This window comes from Thunnus thynnus, chromosome 1 (assembly GCF_963924715.1).
Source record: "Thunnus thynnus chromosome 1, fThuThy2.1, whole genome shotgun sequence".
NCBI lineage: Eukaryota > Metazoa > Chordata > Actinopteri > Scombriformes > Scombridae > Thunnus > Thunnus thynnus.
This window is the reverse complement of record NC_089517.1, coordinates 7,483,546-7,506,470: the sequence shown is the minus strand read 5'-3', so window position 1 is coordinate 7,506,470 and position 22,925 is coordinate 7,483,546. Positions and strand designations below refer to the sequence as shown.

Here is a 22,925-nt window from a genome sequence, read left to right as displayed (position 1 = left end):
TAAAATAGAGGGGCATGAACGCGCATTTACAATTGTGTAATTACCAGTTTAACGGAGCCAGGATGACTCTGAGGACTCAACAGCGAGGCATGAGTAAATTTTAGAGTGGAGGCAAAGTACTGAGTCACACAGTGGAGAAGAGATGTGGAGATGATTTTGAAATAATGAGCTGATTTTTAACGACTCTGTGTGTGTGTGTGTGTGTGTGAGAGAGAGAGAGAGAGAGGGAGAAGAAAGATATAGGGTTATATACGAAGACGTGCTGTGACTCTAATCTTTCGTTTTTACTGTATAAACTCTCCTCTTGCCTACACTTCTCTCCTCCCCCTGCTGTCCATTCCTTTATACTCTTTTACCTTTCTTCTCCTCCCTCCATCTCTCCACCCTTTCTTCTCTTTTCAACAAGGTAAGTACTGGATGTCTTAATCTTCCTTTTCCTGTCTTTTTTTTTTACCTCTCTCCTCTACTTTCATATACTCTCCTCTCACCATATCAAGTCTTAGTCTTTTCCTTTTACCTTTCTTTTCATCTTCCTCCCCTCCCACTTCTTGTCTTTCCTTTCTTTTCATTTCAACATAAAGTCTAAGACTTTATCTTTCCCTCCCTCCTCTTCTCTCCTCTCCCTTCCGCTTCTCCTTTACACTTTCCTCTCTCATCTCCCCTCTCTCTTTTCCTTACCGTCCCTTTTGTTCCCTCCTTTTCATCTTCCTCTCCTCTGAGTATGGTGAGTATAATGCATGCAGCTTATCTTACCTAAATGAGAGTGCAATTTTCTTCGCTCAGAACCTACCCCAGGTTTCTTTCATTATGGCTCTATAGCTGACAGCCACCTACAGTTTGTTTATTCAATGTATTTACTGAATTACCGGTGGCTATTTACCCTGTAGTACCTCCCTGCCAAAGCAGCGGGGTTCAGGCAAATTGGCATAGCAGGTGCTCTATAGCAGACAGACCAATCTGCTCTGATAGGTATCTGAGCCAAGAAGCATTCATACTGGGTGGAAAGAGAGAGAAACAGAATTATTGCGGAGGCGCAGCCTAAATCAGCATCCGGCAGACTGGTTGTGTTTACTCTTCGCAGTGACAGGGGACCGCTGTGTGCACGTCTAAAGAAAGAGCGATTCATGCAACCGTAGAGGGAAGACATACCTTTGCAAACATTGCAGCATCTGCCATCTGGTAAGATCTGTTCACTGACGGTGCAGTTGAGCTCCGGACAAGTTTCTGTGACTTTCACCATCAGGCCATTCTGGAAGGACAAGACCGAGGCAGGGGATGATAATTATAATGCTGCTGAATTAGTGGAACACCATAAAACCTTCAATGTAAACAAGGGGTCATGTGTGTGAAGGGCGTGTGGACACATTACGAGTAACTGTCCTCGCTAGAAAAGTGATACGTGATATGAACGGTCTTTGGGATCAAATGAGCAACTTTCCAGTGAAACTCACTTGTCCAACCCTCGGGATACCACATTTTTTTCAACAAGACCTTACATGATCAAATGTGTCGTTTGACCATGAACTCCAGAATGACGTACAGGAGCATTTTCTAATCAGGCGCAGTAATCGGTTAAAAAATAATGATGTTTTATGATGTGACAACACTATGACAAAGGTTTGGTTAGGTTTAGGCACAAAAACCACTTGGTTAGGTTTAGTGAAAGATCACCATAACAACTTATCACTGTGTTCAGGTTAGAAAAACATGTGGTGTGGGTTAAAGTTACTACGTCCTTTAAGTTAGGCGATCTTCGTCATCATGGCTACAATAATAACCACGGTATTAAGGTCAGGGGATGATTGTACTTCCGGTTTTTAACAAGTGTACCGACTTACAGTTGGAAATGTCAATCCATCTACTTCCATTTGTGATCATATATAGATGTCCTCTTTGTGATCTGTGATTACTGCAGCTGCTAGATGGCATCTGACACTCAAACGTAACTTAAGGTTGTTTTTGGGCGACTGACATTAAGACCAATTGTCTCATTTTTCTCAAGAGGTCAGTCTCCATTTTTTGGTCTATTTCACAAATCTTGCCGAAATGTAACAATATAGATTATTGTTTGAAATATTGTAAAACTCACTGAACATATTGAATTGAAAGGATGCTTAGCATAGATTTTTGAAGAAAAAAAAACAGCGTGAGAAGGTGTGAGTTTGTTGGCAACGTTTTTTTTTGCTATGCCCTTTTCTAACCATGTACCGATGAATGTCACCGTGGACACAAGTATGTTCACACAGTTTCATGCACATTTCACCCTTAGAACTTTTAAAAATATGGAACAAAAATATGTGATGTTTGGTAAATCTTACAAGAAGGTTCCACATGGAGAACAGCAGAAATATGTATCTATTTTGGCCATTTCTACACACATTTAAATACATGCAGCCCTGGGTTTAAAAGACATTTTATTGGTCTTTAAGAGGCCACAAAAACCTGAGGGCCAAATCAGATCCAATGTGTTTTAAATCCGCCTTTCTTGAGTACAAATGTCTTATTGGTCTAAATGTGTTGATTGTGACATGATGTAAATCAATCAAAGGGTGATATCCCTGCAGTTTTTTGTTACTGTTTATCTGAAGACAATCACAGCTGTACAGGAAGTTTCTATGCAAATCTTCTGCAGGCAGCATGGAGAACAACAAGACAATTAACACTACAGTAACATTTTATTTAAATCAAACAGACTGAAACTCAGTTATCTACAACAGTAATAGTTTACTGCACAAAAAATATGCTCCATTATAAATATTTACAGAATAATGTTGAATTCAGTGTTCAACATAATGACCATTGTGGTGTAGTCACATAATGGCTTGTCTCTAATGAAAGCCCGACTCCTCGTTTTCTTAACACAGAGCAGTCAATCATTACTTGAAGGTCTTTAATTGGATACAGCAAATGTTTGAAATAACAAAACTTCATGTTTTACAACCCTGCAAATCAAGCCAAATGTGACCTTGTTTATTTTTTATGTCAATCAGAACCTTATAATATGAACCTCACAGAAAGGTAAGATGACACCGCTTTTCAAATGTATCAAATCACACTGATTGTTAAAAAGGATTTAAAAGAAGAAATCAGGGTATTTTAAGATGCTGCTGACTGAACGAGGCTGCCATGACAACAGAGAAGGCGGGATGTAAAGGCTGTACGTGTGCTGCTCGCATTCACGAGGAGGGCAGGAATACAGATTGCAGGTAAGGTGCAGATATGTGCCACCGAAGAAGAGAAACAAAAGGTAGATAAAAACTCTGTGTCATCTTCCCCCTGGGCCTTCAAAACAAATAGCAGACACACAATAGCTGCAGCAGCCCGGCTGGTGTGTCAGAGCTCAGCTGGTCCCTGCGATGCTTCTCAAGGTCTGAAGTATCGACTCAAATCCCTGAGATGCTTTTCTCCTTCACGACTTCCTCATATCATTTTTAAATAGTGCAGTCACTCCGCACTGTGAGCCTTTTATCAGTCACATCATTTTCCCATTAACTAATGAGTATGGTCATGATGGACTAATCTTATTTTCAGTTGATCGATTAAAGCTGAGCTAATCAGTCTTTTTTTTGTATTAACGATGGATCAAATGTTTAATTTGAAAGGTATCACTTGGGGTAATTAATCAATGGATGATTACACTGTTTAGCCTCCTTTGGCTCATTGTTTGTTTTTTTTGTGATCAGTTTTTTATTGAGATTTATAAAGGGCTAGGGTTTCAAGTTTGATAGACCACAGAGAAAATAAATGAATGTAATTGCAAATGTCCATGTATTAACCAAAATAAGATGTGAGAAGTACGAGCATCTGGTTTGCAACCTCACTACAGCTCATTGTTTTAGTCTTACAGCCCGCAAACTCCATCTCAAGAAGCAACACTAAGCTGTTTTCATCAGACAAGCTCTGATAAACCACTGCCTGTTCCAGCAATAAGCAACAGATGGAAAAAAAAAAAAATTAGCAACTAGCTGGTGAAGACAGTGGAATATCTAGCTTAAGAGACAGATGTTTTCTCAGGGGTTGGTGGAGATCAAAACAAAGCTAAGGTATTCAATGATGCAAAACAACGAAAAGTAGCAAATCCTCACCATCCTAGTATTTTTGCTTAATAATGTAGCTTTAATAAACAATTGATCAAGTATTAAAAATGTTCAGCACTAGTCTTATTATTCTACAATGTCAGGCAGCACTGATCTGTTCGTTACTGAAGTAAAAGTCCTCTGCACAGCAGCATAATTCAGCAGCATACCTGTCAAATGAAGGATCAATGTAAAATAATCTAAAATGAGAAAGGATTTGGCTGCACACCAGCTCTAGCCCTTGTTAATTATAATTTTCATTTATTTCTGCATTTTAGTAACTCCTTTCACTGAGTTCTGGTGTACAGAACTCTAAAACCTTTCTTAAAGAGACAAATGACAAGGGTGATAAAAAAAAAACAAAAAAACAGACCAACCAGTGAATTTCATCATCATACATCATCTGAGAATCACCTAAGCTTTTCAGTTAGTCTGAGTGTATTAGAGGCAACAATAGCAGAGGTCAATGGGAAAATTAACTAGCTAGAGCACCGGAGAAACATCAGTATCAGTCTACAATTCAAAAAGACTATTCCCAGCAACTGTAACTTCACTTTACCCATCAATCGTGTGTGATGCATGTTCATTATTTACATTATTTTTCACAGAACATTTGTTCTAGTTTTCAAGCTGTGAACAGCTTGCACGAGAGATAAATACACCTTCATTGAGATGCTATTCCATATCAAGACACAAGTGTTGTCTCCCATTTTTTCCCCAGCAACCTGCAATTCACCCAGGAGCCATGAAATCAGCCCATAAATGCAGGCTATACATGGCATTCAGGTCACTCAAAGCTTTAATTTCAACCTCAGTCTTATTTTCATTGTTTTGCTCATCATTCCTATTAGTTGTATCAACATTTTATTCATCTGTTTCTTCGAGATCACAAATCTGCGAGAGTATCCTGGAGTACAGAGCAAACAACACTGCAGAACCTTTAAGTGTAGCTAAATGCTTTAATCTCTACAAAACATTTGAAAATGTTATCGCAATGAGTAGAAATGGGCAAAAGTATTAAAATAAAACAAACATTGTAACAGTGTAAAAACAATCAGTAATGTCCTTGAAATTAATGTCTGTCCTCGTTATTAAAGCCTGTCTAGTATGTCAGCGATGCATCAAATTGCATCACTGTATTCAAAAACAGTAAAATTCCCAGTTTTGGTGATAGCTATTTTGAGTTTCTGAGTGTTATTTGTCCATAGAAGGTAGATAGTCAAACAAAAACTGATGGAATACTTGGAAAACGGTGAGGGACATATGATTTGTTGTAAATGGCTGGAAAAAAAAGACCAATATGGACATTTAAATGATCACTGATAGTTTTAGCTGTGGACCAGAATGATCTGATTCCTCTGTACATAGTTTAATGTGGCCTCATTGCTCTTGCTTATTCTCTCCACATGTCAATGCATATATTCATTGTTGTGAGAGGACGGAGAGCTGGTCTGGAGAAAGATGCAAGGTTACAGAGCTAATCGATATTTGCCAGAGGCCTTCTTCTAAATGTGACATACAGAAATCACCAATAAATTCATATAAAGTTCACATATAGCTGAGATTCATGGGCCATCTTGGAACCAAACGCTGACACTAGAAACCACATTCTGGGGGCCCCTCTAAAAATAATTTGACCACAAATTGCTCATTTAGCAGCGTACACATTGAGGAGTAAAGGATGGCTGTAATTGTTTGAAACAAAGTGTACAAACAATATAATGATGTTTCAAGGTCTCTGGGGGCCAATAATGAGTCCAGGAATCCACTGTGTGGCTCTTTGTAAGCAATTACATGCATACAACGCTAATTTTCTCCTTAAAACAGTGTCTTTAAAGATAAATGGCTGCTCAGTGAAGGAACCTCACCTCTGTTCTATGGTGAACTGGAATAATGACTTTAATTATAATCCACACAGTGATGAAGCTACAATTTAAATCAGGCCTTTGTGTTGCTGTCTTCATAAGTTATTCTAATTACCTGGCTATCTCGCCATTAGAAGGAAGAAGAAAGGCAGATTAAACAGATTGGGGGAGGGAAGGAAAACTAACAAGGCCTGTGGGTTAATTGAATAACACACCGCGCAGTCCACCACACAGAGTCATTACATGTTCATGCTGAAAGTGAAATGCTGCACGGTGATCTGATTGTAGAGTAAAGGCTTAACACCGAGGGAGAAAAAATTGTACAGAAGGACAGAAAAAAGAAGTGTTACCTTGCATTCCCTGCAGCTCCTGGATAAAAAGCGCTGGCCTTCAGAAAAGGTCTGGCCCATGTAAGTACATTTCGCTGTGGGCAGAAAAACAGAACATAACTGCTTCCATAACACGCTATTATGGTAAGTGCAGTGCAGCTATGATTACGATAGAATAAAATAATTCCTCAGCTGCTCCTGTGGTAATTTCAACAACAGTGAAAAATGGTTTTGAGATTGTCTGCAAAAAAAAAAAAACAAAGTTTCCAGCCTGAAGTTTTGCTTAGTTAATTCTGTTAGAAACAAAGTTGTTCTTGGCTAGTGTGAATAAGCAGAGAGGAAATGTAAGAGCGCATTAAGAATACAACAGAGAAGACCCCTTCTGCATATTCCTCTGGCGATAATGCAGAAATAGAAAATGAAGCATATGATATGAAGTCCTGCTTTCCTCCTCTCCAGGGTGCAGGACCATGGAGCGCTGAATCGCAACTCTGGAGCGCAGCTCCCTTGTTGGTCTGTGCCAGAGCTCTGATGTTCACATGGGAGGAAGAGGAGGATGAAGGAGTGAGTGGAGAGATGGAGGGAGGAAGAGGAGGGCTGGAATTATTCAAAGATTGACTATACTTAAGGGATTTAGGGTTTTCGCATTATAGTAAGAGACACAGTTGTCCGTGTGTCTCTGAACAGCTACCAGACCCCCGTGTGCTTTATACCAGAAATAGTGCTTCCATTTCAGCTTCCATGCAAATCAATGGTCTTTGTTCTCACAGATAGTTTATTTTAGTTTCACAGCGAGAGCAGAACATCAACCACAAACGCCAGGCTTCTCTTTGTATATACAGTGGTTTCAGTTTTGGTGGCAAAGAGCATTAAAAGCAATAAAGTTGAGCTCAAACACACACACACACACACACACACACACACACACACACAAAGAACAAAAAACAAACCCAAAAAAACCAACAGCACTTTGTTTGTTTGCATTTGTTGAAATGCGTAGAACAACTTATGTTAATGTAAAAGATAAATGAACAATGACTGTCTCCTAACCAGCAAAGAACAGGAAGTGGCAGATATTCTTATAACACTACAAAAAGACTTAAAGTGCGGTCAGACCAGACATTTAGCTGTGACATAAAGCAGGACGGACAGGAAATAGTGTTGTCAGGGTTGCAAATATAAGCTTGAAGGCTAAAAACATCATCATTTGCGGGTAAGAGTTCAGTCCGACGGGAAGCAAATGTGTCTCACCCTAAAATTAACACCTGTCAGAGGCTAATAATACCTGTCTGCTCCAAAAAAGACAAAACAAAAACAAAAACAAACAAAAAAAAAAATAGCACTGGTCATTCAATAAAGTGGTACACCCTCTACATTCAGCTGCAAAATAGTGTGATGCTGTTATACCACCACAAAACTATTGTAAAACAACCTCATTGACTGTTTCTTGATTAATATGTACAGATAGGACTTTTATATTATGATTATGATTATATAGATGAATCAATGTTCAAGAACACAGCTGTGGAGAGATGGTATTCTTAGCTGTCATGCTGTTTTATAGAGAAATAAAGAAATAAAACAACTGAATCTCTTTTGGAATAGACTGTGCAACATAACATTGAGCATAGGGTTAGTTCAAGTCAAGCTCAGCTCACAAACCCAGCTACATCAGCTGATAGCCCAGCTGACTACATGCTAGGTCTGACTTAAATAATGTCATTTTTGTTGTCATTGTTGCCTGCTCTGTTCTGTACCTGGGATCTTTGCTGCTGCCCTCCAGGAAAGAACAAAGCCATACCACCAAATATAACTACTGCAAATGAGCATTTATATATATAATCTTCATAATCTTTTTATATTGCTTAGCAAACACATAAATGAGCAGCCATGTCAACACTACATATTACCTGAGCTCATTTGTGCGGTGTGAAAGATATTTTTGTGTATATGTTGATGGGATTTTCCTTGTTTTGTTTGTGAAAGTGTCATCCCGCTTCTTGCTCCACACTTACGTCTGCATTTCTTGCAGCAGGTCCCATCAATGTGTACAGGCAGTGAATCCTCTGAGCAGTTTGCCGGAGGACAAAAAATCCTGCGACACTCCACCACACCATTCTGCAAGAAAACGATTTTTTTTTTAAGCAAAAAACATGGAAACATCAGAAGCAGAGCTCCAACACTCGGTGTGAACATACATATATGCCTGTGGCACTGCCATAAAATCCACACTGAACACATGTCTCCTATTTCTCAATTTACATTTACATGTGCATTATTTATTCTCTTTACCCCAGCTCAGCAACAGTTCACATACTGTATATGTATCACATTCAGTGTACTTTATACTTCCTTCAAATGCAGCCAACAGTACAGCCCAACCCTGAGAGCCTAATGCTCCTGCAGTGTTATCATCATGCAAACCACATCAACACTATTCAGAATCCCACCTTCGGCACTGCAATGTGAAACTGAAAGCTATCATATTTACAAATAAAAAAAAAAATCATAATGTTATAAAATCAGGTAAGAGATTCATCATCGAGTGCTGGATGGTGGATACTGAAACCGAGCAGCTTGCTGATGGCAGGTAGTTTGCCTTCATTTTTGAGGCTGATATCTCTCTCTGTGTGCGCCTCTTCATTTCATGACTCATCGGAAATGGTTCCCCCAGGATGCCGCGGTTATCAGTTAATGGTATGTCTGCGGGAGAAAATCAGACTGACTAAACTCCACCCTGTGCTTGATGTGCAATGATGCAGCAAGTCTAATTCCCCAGGGCCCCGGATGGCCTGTTTCAACATATTTCAAAGTCTGGCTCCCATGTCTGAGTGCAGGCAGGGAGGCTTATTAGGGAGCGCTTATTAGGGGGTAGGCAGGAGGCAGGGAGAGAGGATGCAGGGGTTGGGATAGAGGGGAGATCTGATTGGAAGGCAAAGTGTTGAGAGTGAAGGTAATAGGGATTGTAATGGCTTTCCATTAAAGAAAGAATCCCTCCTCAGATCCCACTAAGCTGTTATGTATCATCTATCTGTGACACTGAGGGTGAGCTTATTTTGTTATAAATCCTGTCATTTGCCTTTTTTGGTCTACCCAGTTTCTCTTCACCGCTCCTATTTTTCCTTTGCTTTCACATGATACACTGCAAAAATATTCATTTTATCGAGGCGTTTTTGTCTTATTTTCTTTAATGAGTGAAGAAATCTGCATGTGGTGAGACAGTTTCATCCTGTTTCAAATACAAATCGACTTCATACAAGATGTGGTGGCTTGAGTTTGAATATTTTACTCAATATATGAAGAGTTGAAACAAGCTTGTATAGAATATGACACTGACTGAACACAGAAACAGGTTCAATAATCTTCCTACACTCGCAGGTTCCTTCACTTGTTTGAGAAAAACATGACTTTCAGGGCTCAATAATAGATTTTTTGCAGTGTGATAGTTGAAAGCCAGAGCTTCATCCTTTGATTGTGGGGATGAGGGTGACACTCACCTTACATGCACAGTTCCTGCAGTTCTCCGGCTCCACCCACAGCTCCTTATCCCTGTAGACCAGACCGTTGGCGCTGCAGGTCCTCTCGCAGTGACAGCCCTCCAGCTGGGTCAGCCTGGACTCAGCGTAGTTCAACTGGGGACAAGCACAGAATCACCACAGAGTCACGGCACTAAATCAAAAGTCTGAATGTAAATTTTAAATATTTGGGCATCTGTGTAACTAAGAACTATTCAGATTTGTTTAAATGTGATTTCTCCCCTTTGCTTGTTCGACTGAGTCAAGACCTTCACCGTTGGTCTCTCATATCTCTTACTGGCAGGATACATGCTTTCAATGCGTACTGTTTTCATTCCAAATTATTTTTTCCATTCACTTGATGGCTCGATTTCTCAGTTTATATGGAACAATCAAACAAACAAAAAAAACACAGAATTCAAAAAGGCATCTACAAAAAAATCAAAGAAATGGGTGCAAACATTTGAACTATATTGCAACAGTGTTGTATTAACAATCAACCCCCAACATGGCTGCAGATGGAGGATGCCTCATGTGGTCTTCCTCTCTAATGTCCCTCTTGTGCCTCCCCCTGGTGTTAACATCATCGTACTCCAGTAATACAATAGTCATAAACTATCTTAAGATCTGGACTCAACTCAAACACCACTTTGGATTCCAGGCAATACCTCTTCTATCCTCTGTTTCCTCCCTCTATTACTGATAAGGCTTTTGCAACCTGGGAAGGCCACAGGAATTTCTCTGTAAAGCATCTTTACATTTATGGAACATTTGTATCTTTTGATCAGTTAACTCATGTATTCAATTTACCGAGGACCCGTTTCCTCAGATGCTTAAAAATCCAAGATTTTATTCTTAAACACTTCCCTGGTTTTCCCCGCTATTCCTCTTCCTACCTTGGATGACACCATTTTTAATATTAATCCTTACCTCAAAGGTACCATTTCAAAGCTGTATAATACTCTCTTCACGTGCCAGTCTTCAGCCTCTGATAATCTACGTACCACTTGGTCCAAGGATCTCATTATAGAGATAGAGACTGAGGTTTGGCAGTCGGTTTTGAAACGTGTCCACAAGTCATCTATTTGTGCCCGTCACAGGGTATTTCAATGCAAAGTAATTCACAGAGTCCACTGGTCTAAAAGCAAAACTAGCTCGTATCACTGATCCAAACTGTGATGAATGTCACCTAGAACCAGCTAATCTCACCCACATGTCCTGGACTTGTCTCACCCTATTTCTATTTTGGAAGTCTGTCTTTGACTCACTCTCAGCCAACATCCACCTCTCATGCTTAGTTGGCTTGTTTGGTGTCCTAGCCACTGACCATTCACTGTCATCCTATTGTGTTGAACTTTTTTCACATTGTATAAAGGTGTGTTGTTCTGATGCATTGGAAGAGTCTTCATCCACCATCTCATACCCATTGGATAAAGGATGCCCTATCCTTTGTGCAATTAGAGAAAATTAAACACTCCCCTTGTGGCTCTAATGTAAAATTTTCTAAAATTTGGCAACCCTTCTTAGAACATGTCAGGTCTCCCATTGGCTGAGCGACCCCCTGTACTGCACCAACATCCTGCACCTGCTGGCAAGGTCCTGTTTTCCCCATGCTAGTGGCACACAGTAGGTGTACTTGTCTCCAAAATGTATTGTATATTGGATGTATTTTTATGCTTTGCTTTTGTTATTCTATTTTTTTTTCTTGTGTTTGTATTGTTGATATTACCCTCTTGTCTTAGTATCATTACCTCTGCCAGCGTTCACCTCATTCTACTGATTGCTCTCTTTTATTTCATTTATTCAGTCATACATGCGAGGGTTTATGTATGTGTGTTTTTGTGTTGAAAATTCCACAAATGTATCATATATTAATAAAAGAAAAAAATATCTGAATGTGCAGGCTAGTTAACCCTTTGCTCCACCCTTCGCCCTACGGCGTGCCCCAGTCGGTTTTCACAGAGAGCTGCACTACTGGGAGCTACTCATTAGAGGAATAATAAGTAATCACCATTCAGCTCATGCTTCAGACCTTAGGCTATAATCTACAGAGGAATGACAGACAGGACTGACAACCCCGATCCTGCCTCATCCGTCTTTTATTCCTACGTACTGATCAGCCCTTCTTCTTCAGCTTATTCCATGCTCAACACTCTTAAGGCTTGTCCCTCTTTGACAGACAAAAGTGTCACAAGACAGTGTTTCCTGAGAAGTGAACTCATTCTCATACAAATGATGACTGTTGTCTTAGAGAAGGAAAGGTGTTAGCATGATTGCTATATTGCCAGAAAGCCTGCACTTAACCTCCTATCAACAGGGAAAGCATGATTGTGACTTTTCCAACCCTAACCTCACCCTTATGAATTATTTTTATAACACTTACGTATTTTGGAGGTTGCAAGGTTATTTTACCTATAAGGGCACCAGATAAGAAAACTTTAATATACTGTAAATTGCTTTGGAGGACAATGACAAATGAAATTTTGATGTTTAGATTGGAGGACTTATTGTATAGTGCTGCTGTAACAAAACTTAAAACCATGTTTCACAGTAAACATTTTAATTGCCAAACCTTTTTTTACAATTGGAATTTAAATTGTGCATTATATATGAGATTCTTAAAATTAAGCTAACTTCACCTTAACTATTATTAATCCTTGTGTAACTTCTTGATACTGATTGTAAGACATAGTAGGGTTGGTAGTAGCAAGTTCATCCCAACAGGTGCAGGAAGGATTTAAAATAGGGCTGCAACTAACCATTATTTTCATTATCCATTAATCTATTGATCATTTTCTTGAGTAATCGATTAGTTGTTTGGTCTAGAAAATGACAGAAAATGGTGAAAAATGTTCATCAATATTTCCAAGATGTCCAAGATGCAACCTAAAATGTCTTGTTTTGTCTCGACAGCTCAAAGATATTCTAGTTTACTATCATAGGGGACTAAGGAACCAGAAAATATTCTCATTTAAGAAGCTGGAACCAGAGAATTTTGGGTTTTCGTTTTTCACAAAATAGTTGGCGATTCATTTTTTGTCTAATCAATATATTGACTGATTGTTGCAGTCCTAGTTTAAACTGATGTTTTAGCTAAGCAGAGAGGCTGTCAATAATCTGAGCTTTTTATACCCTGAAAATCAGCATCTACTGTGGTTCAGTTTGTATTTATCTTTAATCTGCACACTTGTTATCCAGTGGGTTCTTTTTTCATGCAGAACAGCCCATTGTGCTGTATCCATCAAAGCTCGCTTACAGCTTTCAGAAGGAGCTGTGTAGTTACACACACCAAAACACCAATTCACATATAAACTCAAACATCTTCACTGTCTGACCCACATAGAGTATAAACAATCGGAGTCCTGTCTGAAAGGTGAGAAGGTGGGGAATTCAAAAAGCTCCAATTGATCTGAGGAGCGTAGGTCAACTCAGAAATTGTAGGCCCACTTAAGACACTCAAGACTGCTCCACCGCTCTGCGTCCGCCCCCTCTGCTCCTCTGAGACCTTCTCAGGCCACAGTGTCAGAGAGGCAGAGGACTCACCATGAAATGATAGAGGCTTCTCAGTAAGAAAAAAAAAGAAAAATGCTGGATGCCACTGAAGCTTTTTACTTCAAGGTGAGCAGTAGAGGTGTGTCCTGTCAAAGCCCTAAACAAAATGTCTGAAATGCAATTTCAAAGGCTAGGAGGCTGCCTGAAGGCACCACAGAGGAATACCTTTCCTGTACAACCTGAGCATCAAATGGCACAGTGATACCCACAAAGGATAATAGGCATGTATGGTTGATACATGAGGCAGAGAGACATGAGTGAAATACTAAAATAACAGCTGAAGACAAAGTCCAGATGAAGGTGCATTTATCACCTCTGATCCAGCTCTTTTTTGTTTGCCTGCTTGTCTGATGAATGAATTTCCATGAAATTCTGTGGACCAATCAGTCTTGGGCCAACAGACAAATATATTTTGTTGGTGATCCAGATCTGGGATGTTTGCTATTAAATGATTAGAATATTTCAGCCATAATAATGAAACAAACACTGAGACACTAAAACCTGACATCAGAATATGATGGTATGTTTGAAGTCTTAATAGAACAGTCAGAAGAATCATTTTCTTTTTAGCCTTTAAAAGGCAGCCTGAAAGTACAAAATAGGGAAGTGAGAAACCAAAATTGTTATAAGCATTTTTGTGAGTAATTTTAGAGGGTCAGTTCCTCCATAATACCCACTTACCTCTAGCGGTATCTACTGTCAGTATGCAGACAATTTGGGTTTTATCTTGTCATATCTGTGACTGACCTTGCTGTCAACCATTTCCAGACTATTGGTAGGATGTGGTTTAAAAAAACTGTTGACAGTGAAGTCTGTGGATTACCCAGAGTAACTGGGACACTAATTCTGGAAAGAGACGTTGCTGCTGACTTAGAAAATGTAATTTTGGAAATGCAACTTAAATCCAGCTAGAGAGGTGGATATTTGAAAACTTGGGCAAATATCACTTTCTGCATGGATACACACCACTAGAAGTAAGTGAGAATATCTTAGAATGTATCATCTATATTGGTATTCCTCGTCGTGGTAGCAGAAAAAGTCTATTTCTACTGCATGTTTGGGCAAAAACAGCCATAACCACATATCTCTGCTCTCCCTGACACACACACAGTGGCAGTTAATTGTCATATCAACTCTTCTTGACTGGTCTCGCCATACCAGACAATTGGAGATCTCCACCTACTGAAGTCTGGGGATTTCTAAATGTACAGTAATTGATTAAATGGCGGCAAGAACGGTCACTAACAAACCCCTTACATTTTGTCAAGGACAAGCCTTACCAGAAATGATGCTCTTTCCCCATTCTCCTCTGTAGTGAACTGCACGTCCCCAATATGAAGGGCCACCCTAAAGACATTGGATTGGTTCTGCAATGCAGGTTTTTTTTAAACTCTCTAATAGTTTCCCCCCACTTTTAACGAAACCTGGGATATTGTCCTCAGTCTCTATGAGCGAAGCGTTTAGTGACTGACCTGTGAGTCCACTTCTTGACACTCCACATTGTACGCTCAGGACCGAGCAATTACTCACCCAGTACTGAATCCCTCTATTCTCCAGCACATAAAGGCAAAGAGCCATTTAGAGCTGGAGATGACTGCATCCTCCCTGCTGCGACTCATATGAGCAATGAGGTCAGGTGGCAATAGGTCGGGGTGTGTTAATGTGAAGGAGGAGGCGTTGAAACAGCGGTAGGGTAATGTTTTTCATTTCACCCTTATTTACACTGAAAATTATTCTATAGCTGGCCTGCCCGCTGAGATGTCCTTGCTTCATTCACTCCCACCTGATAGCACTCACTCATGCGCATAGAAGCCCACACTCTCAATCTCATATAGAGTCAATCACACACACACTCACACACACGTAGTTATGCAGATGCTTAGTCTTATAAGTGGTTCAGGCTCTCCCACATGGCTCCGGGGCAGAATGCACACCTCCTGTTGTGCCAATGCAGCCTCCATTTGCTGACACCTTTCTGAACTCTGAGTGTACCTGTCCCTTGTGTGTGTGTGTGTGTTTCCAAAAAATCACCTACTTGACTCAATATGGCTCTCATCATAATGATAGCAGCACAGCAGGATAATGAACATTATGATATAAACACTTTTTATTAAGATATTTAGTATATTTTTTATCGCCCTAACCTTAACATAGATGTAGCTGCTATTTAAGACTGGTTGATATAACAACCTATAATGCAACACATTCTCACAGGTCATAATAATAATTATGAATCTCTTACAGATCTAAATCTACCCATATCACAATTCCCAATAAATAAATTGTCTGAATCCCTTATAATTAAAGTTGATTGTCATTTATCAGGAAAAAAAAACATATCAGAAGTGAGGCAAATGAGAAAGGAAATATTATGTCTATGTTGTTTTCTTCCACCAGATAAATGTCCTTTTTTTCTAAACTACATGTATCAGATGCCTGGAGTTAATACAGCAGTCACTTTGCAACATGACATTAACTCATGAAATAATCTTTCACCCTGCCCTTCTTCTCTCCCTCCTTGCCTTATTCAACTGTTATGAAAGTACAAAACCCCCCACAAGGCATTCATCCAGAATTACATTCAACTCTACTCTTTTTTTTTTTGGAAAAACAATCTAAACGCAAGGTCTTTGGTTCCACGGCAACCGAGCAAATTCAATCTGCTGATGAGGGCCATGTATTATGGTAAAAAATCTCCAGAACAAGCAAGTTATGTTAGCTGCTATTTACAAGGCCAAGAATAATGAACTGTCAATTCCTGCTCTTCTTTACTGTCAGTACTTTTATGCAATACTTGATATTATAGAGCTTAAGTGCAGGCATTCATATTTTCCTCTATTGTTCTAGTTCTAACTTTTATATCCAAAATGAAAACGGGTCCATTGTTTCCTTACTCTTATCCTGAGCGATTACAAACTGCAAAAAAAAAACAACACAAAACCATGAAAGAAATTTCATGGGGCCAAGCAATTGTCTGTTCGCTGCTCCCTCTTACATGCACATTAATATCTTTCTTCATTTGTGTGTGTGTGAATATTTTAAAAGCGCTTTAATCCCTGCTCACAATAGTATGTGACAGAATAATCATATTTACAGAAAGAGATTAAGGTGCATGTTCATTAAGTTTTTTGTTTTCCTACAACAACTATCTTTTTATGGGTACCGTCTTGTTGAAATACAACAAAAATTAGATACTGACTTTAAAGGATGAACTTCAATGAAAGCAGCAACAAAATCAAAGAATTTTGCCGCCTCCAGCTGTAGCAGAGAAGGAAGTTATTTATGTGTTTGTCAGGCTACAATACGGATAGATATTAGTGGATCTTTTAATTGGAACACAGACTTTCACTGACATGGTTGCTAATTTTGTATAGTTCTGGGTTCAAGTTTTTCCATATAGTACACAATCACCTTAGTTGTTGTACAGTCTGGTGAACTGTAGGTGGTAGCTTTCAGCATGTGAGGTCTGTCATTGTTCTTACCTTCAGGGTCATCTTGGCAAGTAGCTCCTGAAGGTCCATGATGCCTTGCACCAGGCTCAGGAAATCGCTGCAGGTCGGACAGGCTCATCGGAGGAAAAGGAAACAACAAAACGAAACAGAGAGGGGATAAGAGAGAAAGAGCAAAAGGGAAGAGTTTAGATAGAAGATAAACCGAGTAAATGAATAAAAAATAATTAGCTTGTCTGTATTTATTTGGACACAGCTCATGGCTGACAACAGCAAACAAAAGGGAAGCCTCACAATCTGTTTACTCTTTGTCTTAAGCTTGTGGTTGGTATTAGTATCAGTAATGAAGAGACAAGGTGTGATTACATGCCTTATTGATCAGTGACAGAGACAGTGACACAGCAGTGGCCTTGTATCTTAATCTGACAGTAAACAGATGGAGAAACAGGGTGGGGAGGGAGGAGGCTGCAATGAATCTGAATTACAGCAAAATGAAGATTACTGGAGGAGGGGAAGAAGAATAAAAGGAGCGAGAGTTTGTATATGATCAATGGGGAGAGGTCACCACCGGCTGAAATATAGCTTATTACAGTCCGAGTCATCACGATACTTACTGCGGTTAAGGTTAGGACACTGAGTGATGTAGCCATTGGGAGCAAAAATCAACTTCACATCCTGGATGACGCCCTGGAAAGACAAAGGGAGGGGTGCAGGGAGGAGACAGAAAGAGAAATGATATGCGTGGATTGTGGGACATCTCTTTGGATCTCTAAATGTTTGGTTTATCCAAATTGTGTAGGTCACTGGCAACCATAGTGACCATTTCTTTGGTAAGTAAGTAGCACTGGTTAGTAGTTCAAGTGAAAACTCTTGACAGGGACGTCAGTGAATTATGCCAAATGACAGGGATATTGCTTCCATCAAAAGTTGTTTTTGCATTGCTGGAATGTCATTTTAATGCTGTGAGTAGCACCATTTTTGGGATGGAGGCAGAAATCTAAGAGATAGATACCTCACAACCTCTGTGAATTATATCCAAACTTTTTTTGTCATTGGGGCAAATTTTATGATATGAATCTACCATGTCCCCATCTTTTTCTCCATATTTTTCCACTACGCATCTGCAAACAGTTGGCTTAGTTGCAGACATTAGAGCTTGTGTTTATTCTTTGGAATCAGTTGTTTATTATAGGTTGATATAGGTTTAAATTCAAAAACAACATGAAGAAACTTTATCCATATTTTATTGTTCAGTTAAGTGGTTTGCATATCAGAGCTGAACTTCAAAAGCACTCTGTGACTTTGGATGTTTAAAAATGTTTAATCTGCATCTTATAGATCTGCATTAGACTTCACGCAACTGACAAACATAAATCCTTAAAAATACTTGAATCTGCAAAAAAAAAAAATCTATATCTAAATGTAACCCTCATGGATATCGACATCATGAATATCTTGCTAATAATCAGACAACAACTGAGAGTAAAAACATCCTCCCTCTGCTTTTTGTCAGTCAAATCACACTAAAAGGAAAAAAATGAAGTCTCCTTTGGGAAATAGCCCCCAAAGATGTGTCGTCCAATAAACTGGATCATCACATTTTGTCCCTTTATGCGAAGGTGTCTTTCTTAGCAGGGGAAAGCAGTTAATATTGAAATTGGTTTGATAGTGGTTGCATTTTAGAAATGGTAAAAAAAAAAAAACATCCATTCCTAACTGAACTCAGGCAAATGTACTTTACGCATATGCAGAAGTAAATGGCCAATAACTGGAGAGTTCTCTTCTTTAACAGTCTGTCTGTCAATCACCCTGAATGACAGGCTATCTCCAGAGGTGCAGGGCTGGTAAATAGTGAGCTTCATAATGACCACAGAGAGCAATTTGGGGGGGAAAAAGCGTCCTCTTTAATGGAAAACCAAACTTAAAACACTGGGGTGCCCACACACACACACACGCACACACATATGCAGAGACACTGGGGTAACATAATTTTGCCATTCCTTCAAATTGGCTACTGAAAACATGCTGGAAGGACATTAAAATTCGCCACCTCAAGCACAGTTGGCATCAACTCGTCTCTATTTTATGTGTATGTGAAATCCATTTACAGTGCATTCGGCGGGCCTGGATGCAAGCAACACCTGCCTCTGTTTCACAGAGCGAGAGAGCCTTGAGATGACCAGGCTTGCAGCACAGATTGAGAACAAATACATTCTAACGCACACACACATGCACACACACACACACATGCACACACACAAACACACACACACATACACAGGCTGTGTGAGCAGTGACTGGTGAAGAAGAGATTGTCAGTGTCACTCAGAATGAAAATGAAGGTGTAGATCACAGATGTCTGTCCCAGTGGTGTAATATAGGAGCCCTGACCACACATCACTGTCAATGATCAGTAGGTAATTCAAACTCCAGTCATAAAATCTCTCCTCTCTCTCTCTCTCTCTCTCTCTCACTCACACACACACACACACAAAGGCAGACACATGCACACATGTGTTTCACCTCCCTGCCAAAGCCAATAGCAGATATGTTTGAATAGCACTATTTGGGAATAATAGTTCTCTCCCATGGTAAGCCGAGTCTACACAGCTACATTTCAAATCAGACATAGCACAGTAAATAAGTAGGAAGATGATGCCATGTTTTTGTCTCTATACTGCAGCACTTTTGATTTGAAATGAATGAATAAAAAGTGATTGAAAGTGCTGACTTTAAGCTTAAAGCTGCACTTATCAGTATTTTTTTTTATATCAACAATGAATCAAAGGACCATATGTAATACAAAACAGGTTGCTCACAGTGATAAACCCACAGAGAATTAACAACAACTCTGCAGCCGTATGGTAATTTTTTAAGCCTCTTTTTAGATCATTGTTTTGGATTTACAGAACATCGTCAGGATGGTTCAGTCTCAGCACTCTCATCAGCCTCGTTTTCAGCAGAGGCAGACAGCTGTTTTCGGTAGACAAGCTCTAATAAATCCACTGTTTGCTACCCGCCCGACACCAAATGAAAGACAGACAAAGTTAGCGACTAGCTGGCTGCACACAATTAGCAGATTAAGAGCCAGAAATGTTTTCTCAGTAGTTGGTAGAGACCAAACTGGATCTAAAGAGAGTGAATATTGCTCTTCATCAGGTGGACATAAACATCATGCAAAATCCGAAGGCAACTGTTTGCTAACATGTTAGCCAGAGCAACTTTATAAAGTGATAATATGAGTGGGGGGGTGTGTTTGAATAGTCTAATAGAATTTGAATAGAATTTAAATTTTGAATAGTTTGAATGTGTGTTGTCTGCTTCTTCTTCTTCTGACCAATAAAATTAAACTAATGCAACTCTAAGGATGTTTGATACACACTGTTTGTAACTTGTAGCCTTTTTTATATATGGTCCACCTAATCTTAGGATGATCCTAGACACACAGAAGCAGGGGCAACCAATTATTTTTCATGGTCAATCCAGCAGAACATGCCTTTCCTCTTAACCTACAGCTCCCTCTAAGATTGGGGGACTTTAAAAACTATAAAATCCCATAAAAGCATTAAAAGCTGAAAGTCAGCAATTTGACACTGTTTCATTTCAAAGCAAATGTGCTTAAGTACAGAGACATTAAAATTAATTAAACATGTGTTAATAATTAAACATGTGTCACAGCACTTACAGATGGCACTGTTGTCTTGATTAATTGCAAAACAAAAAAAAAGTTTCTGTGTGTGTGTGTGTGTGCGTGTGTGTGTGTGTGTGTGTGCATTTGTGTGAAGAACAGATTGCTTTATCCTGTTGAATAGGTGAAAAAACAAATTAATTTAATCTTTGGTTTTGGGTTTAGATTTGAATTAAGATTGATTGAAGGTTTGGAAATGATTCATGCTGCAAAAAAGGGACTGAATAAAGTGACATTAAGTCCCCACAAGTAATGTAAATGTGTGTATGTGTGTGTGTTTGTGTCAGAGAGATAGAGAGAGAGAGAGAGAGAGAGAGAGAGAGAGAGAGAGAGAGAGAGAGAGAGAGAGAGAGAGAGAGAGAGAGAGAGGTAGGCTTATGTGCTGGTTAGGCATCATTTGTTTCTCTGTGTCCCCAAACATTCTCAAGTTCACTCCCTGTTATTGCAGACATTACCTTCACTTCGCTTGTCTGCTGGCCTTTATAGTCATAATTCCCAGTTAGCTTGTTTATTACAGCAGTAATAGGCCAGGCGTGTTTGGCCAGCTCTTTGCCTTTGAGCAACATTGACAAAGGTTTATTACCCTGGGTCAGGCTTTATACTGAGATTCTTTTTTTCTCAGTTTGATCATGCACAACATGACCTTTCCATGTTCTATCAAGGTCTGATGACTTAACCTCCAGGTGCAGATCATCTCCCTGGACTAAACTAGCATCAGCAACACTAATTAACAAGTGTGAGAGAGGAGAGACAAAAGAGATTTGAACGGAGACAGAGAAAAGGAGATGTTAATGATGATGATCTCCCCAAAGAATTTACTTGTTCTTATCTTAATGCTCTGTAGTACTAACTAATTCCTCCCATACACAATTTTTTGATGGACTGTAATGATTTAGCTTTGCTTGTGGTCAACACACTTTTTCAACCTCTGTTTGTGATGGATTGGAAAATTGTGATGCCTGAAGTGTCAAAAAGTCTCACCCTACATGCAGACAATGGTGGCTCAAACGTACCACAAACAAGTTGAAGAATCCAATCGTCACACAAGCTAAAATGCATATGAAACTAACTAAGCTTGTTAAGAAGGCACAAGGATTTGTTTAACTTAATGTAAAGTAAATGTCATTGACACTTTGACTTGTGGTTTGCAATGCATTTTAACAACAAACGTTTGTATCGACTATCAAAAATGCACACAAGAAAATAAAAAACACTTGCATTCTGGGGTTAATTTGCCCTACTACTAAAAGTACTAAAAATGGAGCATCAGAGGATCAATGGGAAAAAAATATTTTAATATTTAGCTCTTCATAATAAATAAATTAAATTTATTCCATAATCTATGTTTTTGTTTTTGTTTTCTTTCCAATTGATCCCATGAGTCTCCTTTTGCCAGAATGAGACAGAATTGGAGAAAATTATGTTATGGTTGGCACGCCCTTTAAATAAAATGAAGATAGTTGCGAACAAAACAAACAAACTAATTTAAACAGCCAAGAAACAAAGTATTCATAAGACAGACACGGGTAAAGATCTGGGCTCTGAATCTTTCACATCCAGGTTCGGCTTTTCCTTCGTCACACTGCCTTATGTAACGCATTCAAGCTCTCCATCATTCTCTGTGTTAGATTCATTACTGTCCCGTGGTGCACGAAACACCGTGCATTTCACAAAAGAACCAGTTCCAAACGCGCCTGCAGTGTCCCTGAGGAGTCAGCATCCTTGACACAATGGATTCTAGATAAAGATAATTTATTACAGTTGCTACTCAGATGGAGAGGCCCCCAGGAGGAGGTGGTGCGAGGCAGAGGAGCGTCTCCAGCCATTGCGAGGGCTCAGTATGTTTTATTTAAAGGCCTAGTTAGCTCGTCTTATCATTATCCCACTCCTGTGTTCTGAATGGGATAGATTACAGCTGCTGCTTTATTTCACCTCCTATCTCCGTCTGCAGTGTTACTCCTATAGCTCTTTGCTTTTTTATCCTTTCCTTCGCCTCCTGCCTCTTTATTCTTTTCTCTCGGTTTCCCAACAAGATCTTCATCATTCTCTGCTTTTGACAAGAGATGATGCATGTGGGTTCTGTTAATCCCCTGTCTTTAACAGGTTAAAGAGCAACTTGACACCCCGCTGTTGCTTGAACACTACCGCCCTCACAAATTTAAAAAAAATGACATTAGAACCCATGCTCACAACACTGCCCCCCTTATCACCTCAGTTTTGTGTAACCGCTGACAATCCCACTCCCCTCACAGCTGTCAGATTGTTGCCTCTGTGTTCCTCTGCCTCTCCTCTGTCTAACATCTACAAACACCACAGCTCTTAATGCCTCAATATTACATCTGACAGTCATCCATGTGACCTTTTTCACTTTAACTTTTTCTTGCATTGGGGGGCAGTCTCGAAGACAGAATTACTAGATTTTCTCTGCAAAAAGGAAAATAACTTCTGTTG

At 39.5% G+C, this 22,925-nt stretch overlaps 1 protein-coding gene across 1 annotated transcript in view; it reads right to left on the bottom strand.

The window, feature by feature from the left end:
- LOC137168899 (protein kinase C-binding protein NELL1-like) overlaps positions 1–22,925 on the bottom strand; it is a 280,046-nt gene that overhangs the window by 166,096 nt on the left and 91,025 nt on the right. Inside the window, exons 6-11 of the mRNA XM_067571791.1 lie at positions 17,401–17,473; positions 16,820–16,902; positions 9,768–9,902; positions 8,286–8,388; positions 6,292–6,365; positions 1,150–1,249 (exon numbers count right to left, since the gene is read on the bottom strand). Of these exons, the coding sequence (XP_067427892.1) occupies positions 1,150–1,249; positions 6,292–6,365; positions 8,286–8,388; positions 9,768–9,902; positions 16,820–16,902; positions 17,401–17,473 (568 nt within the window). The remainder of the gene's footprint in view (positions 1–1,149; positions 1,250–6,291; positions 6,366–8,285; positions 8,389–9,767; positions 9,903–16,819; positions 16,903–17,400; positions 17,474–22,925) is intronic.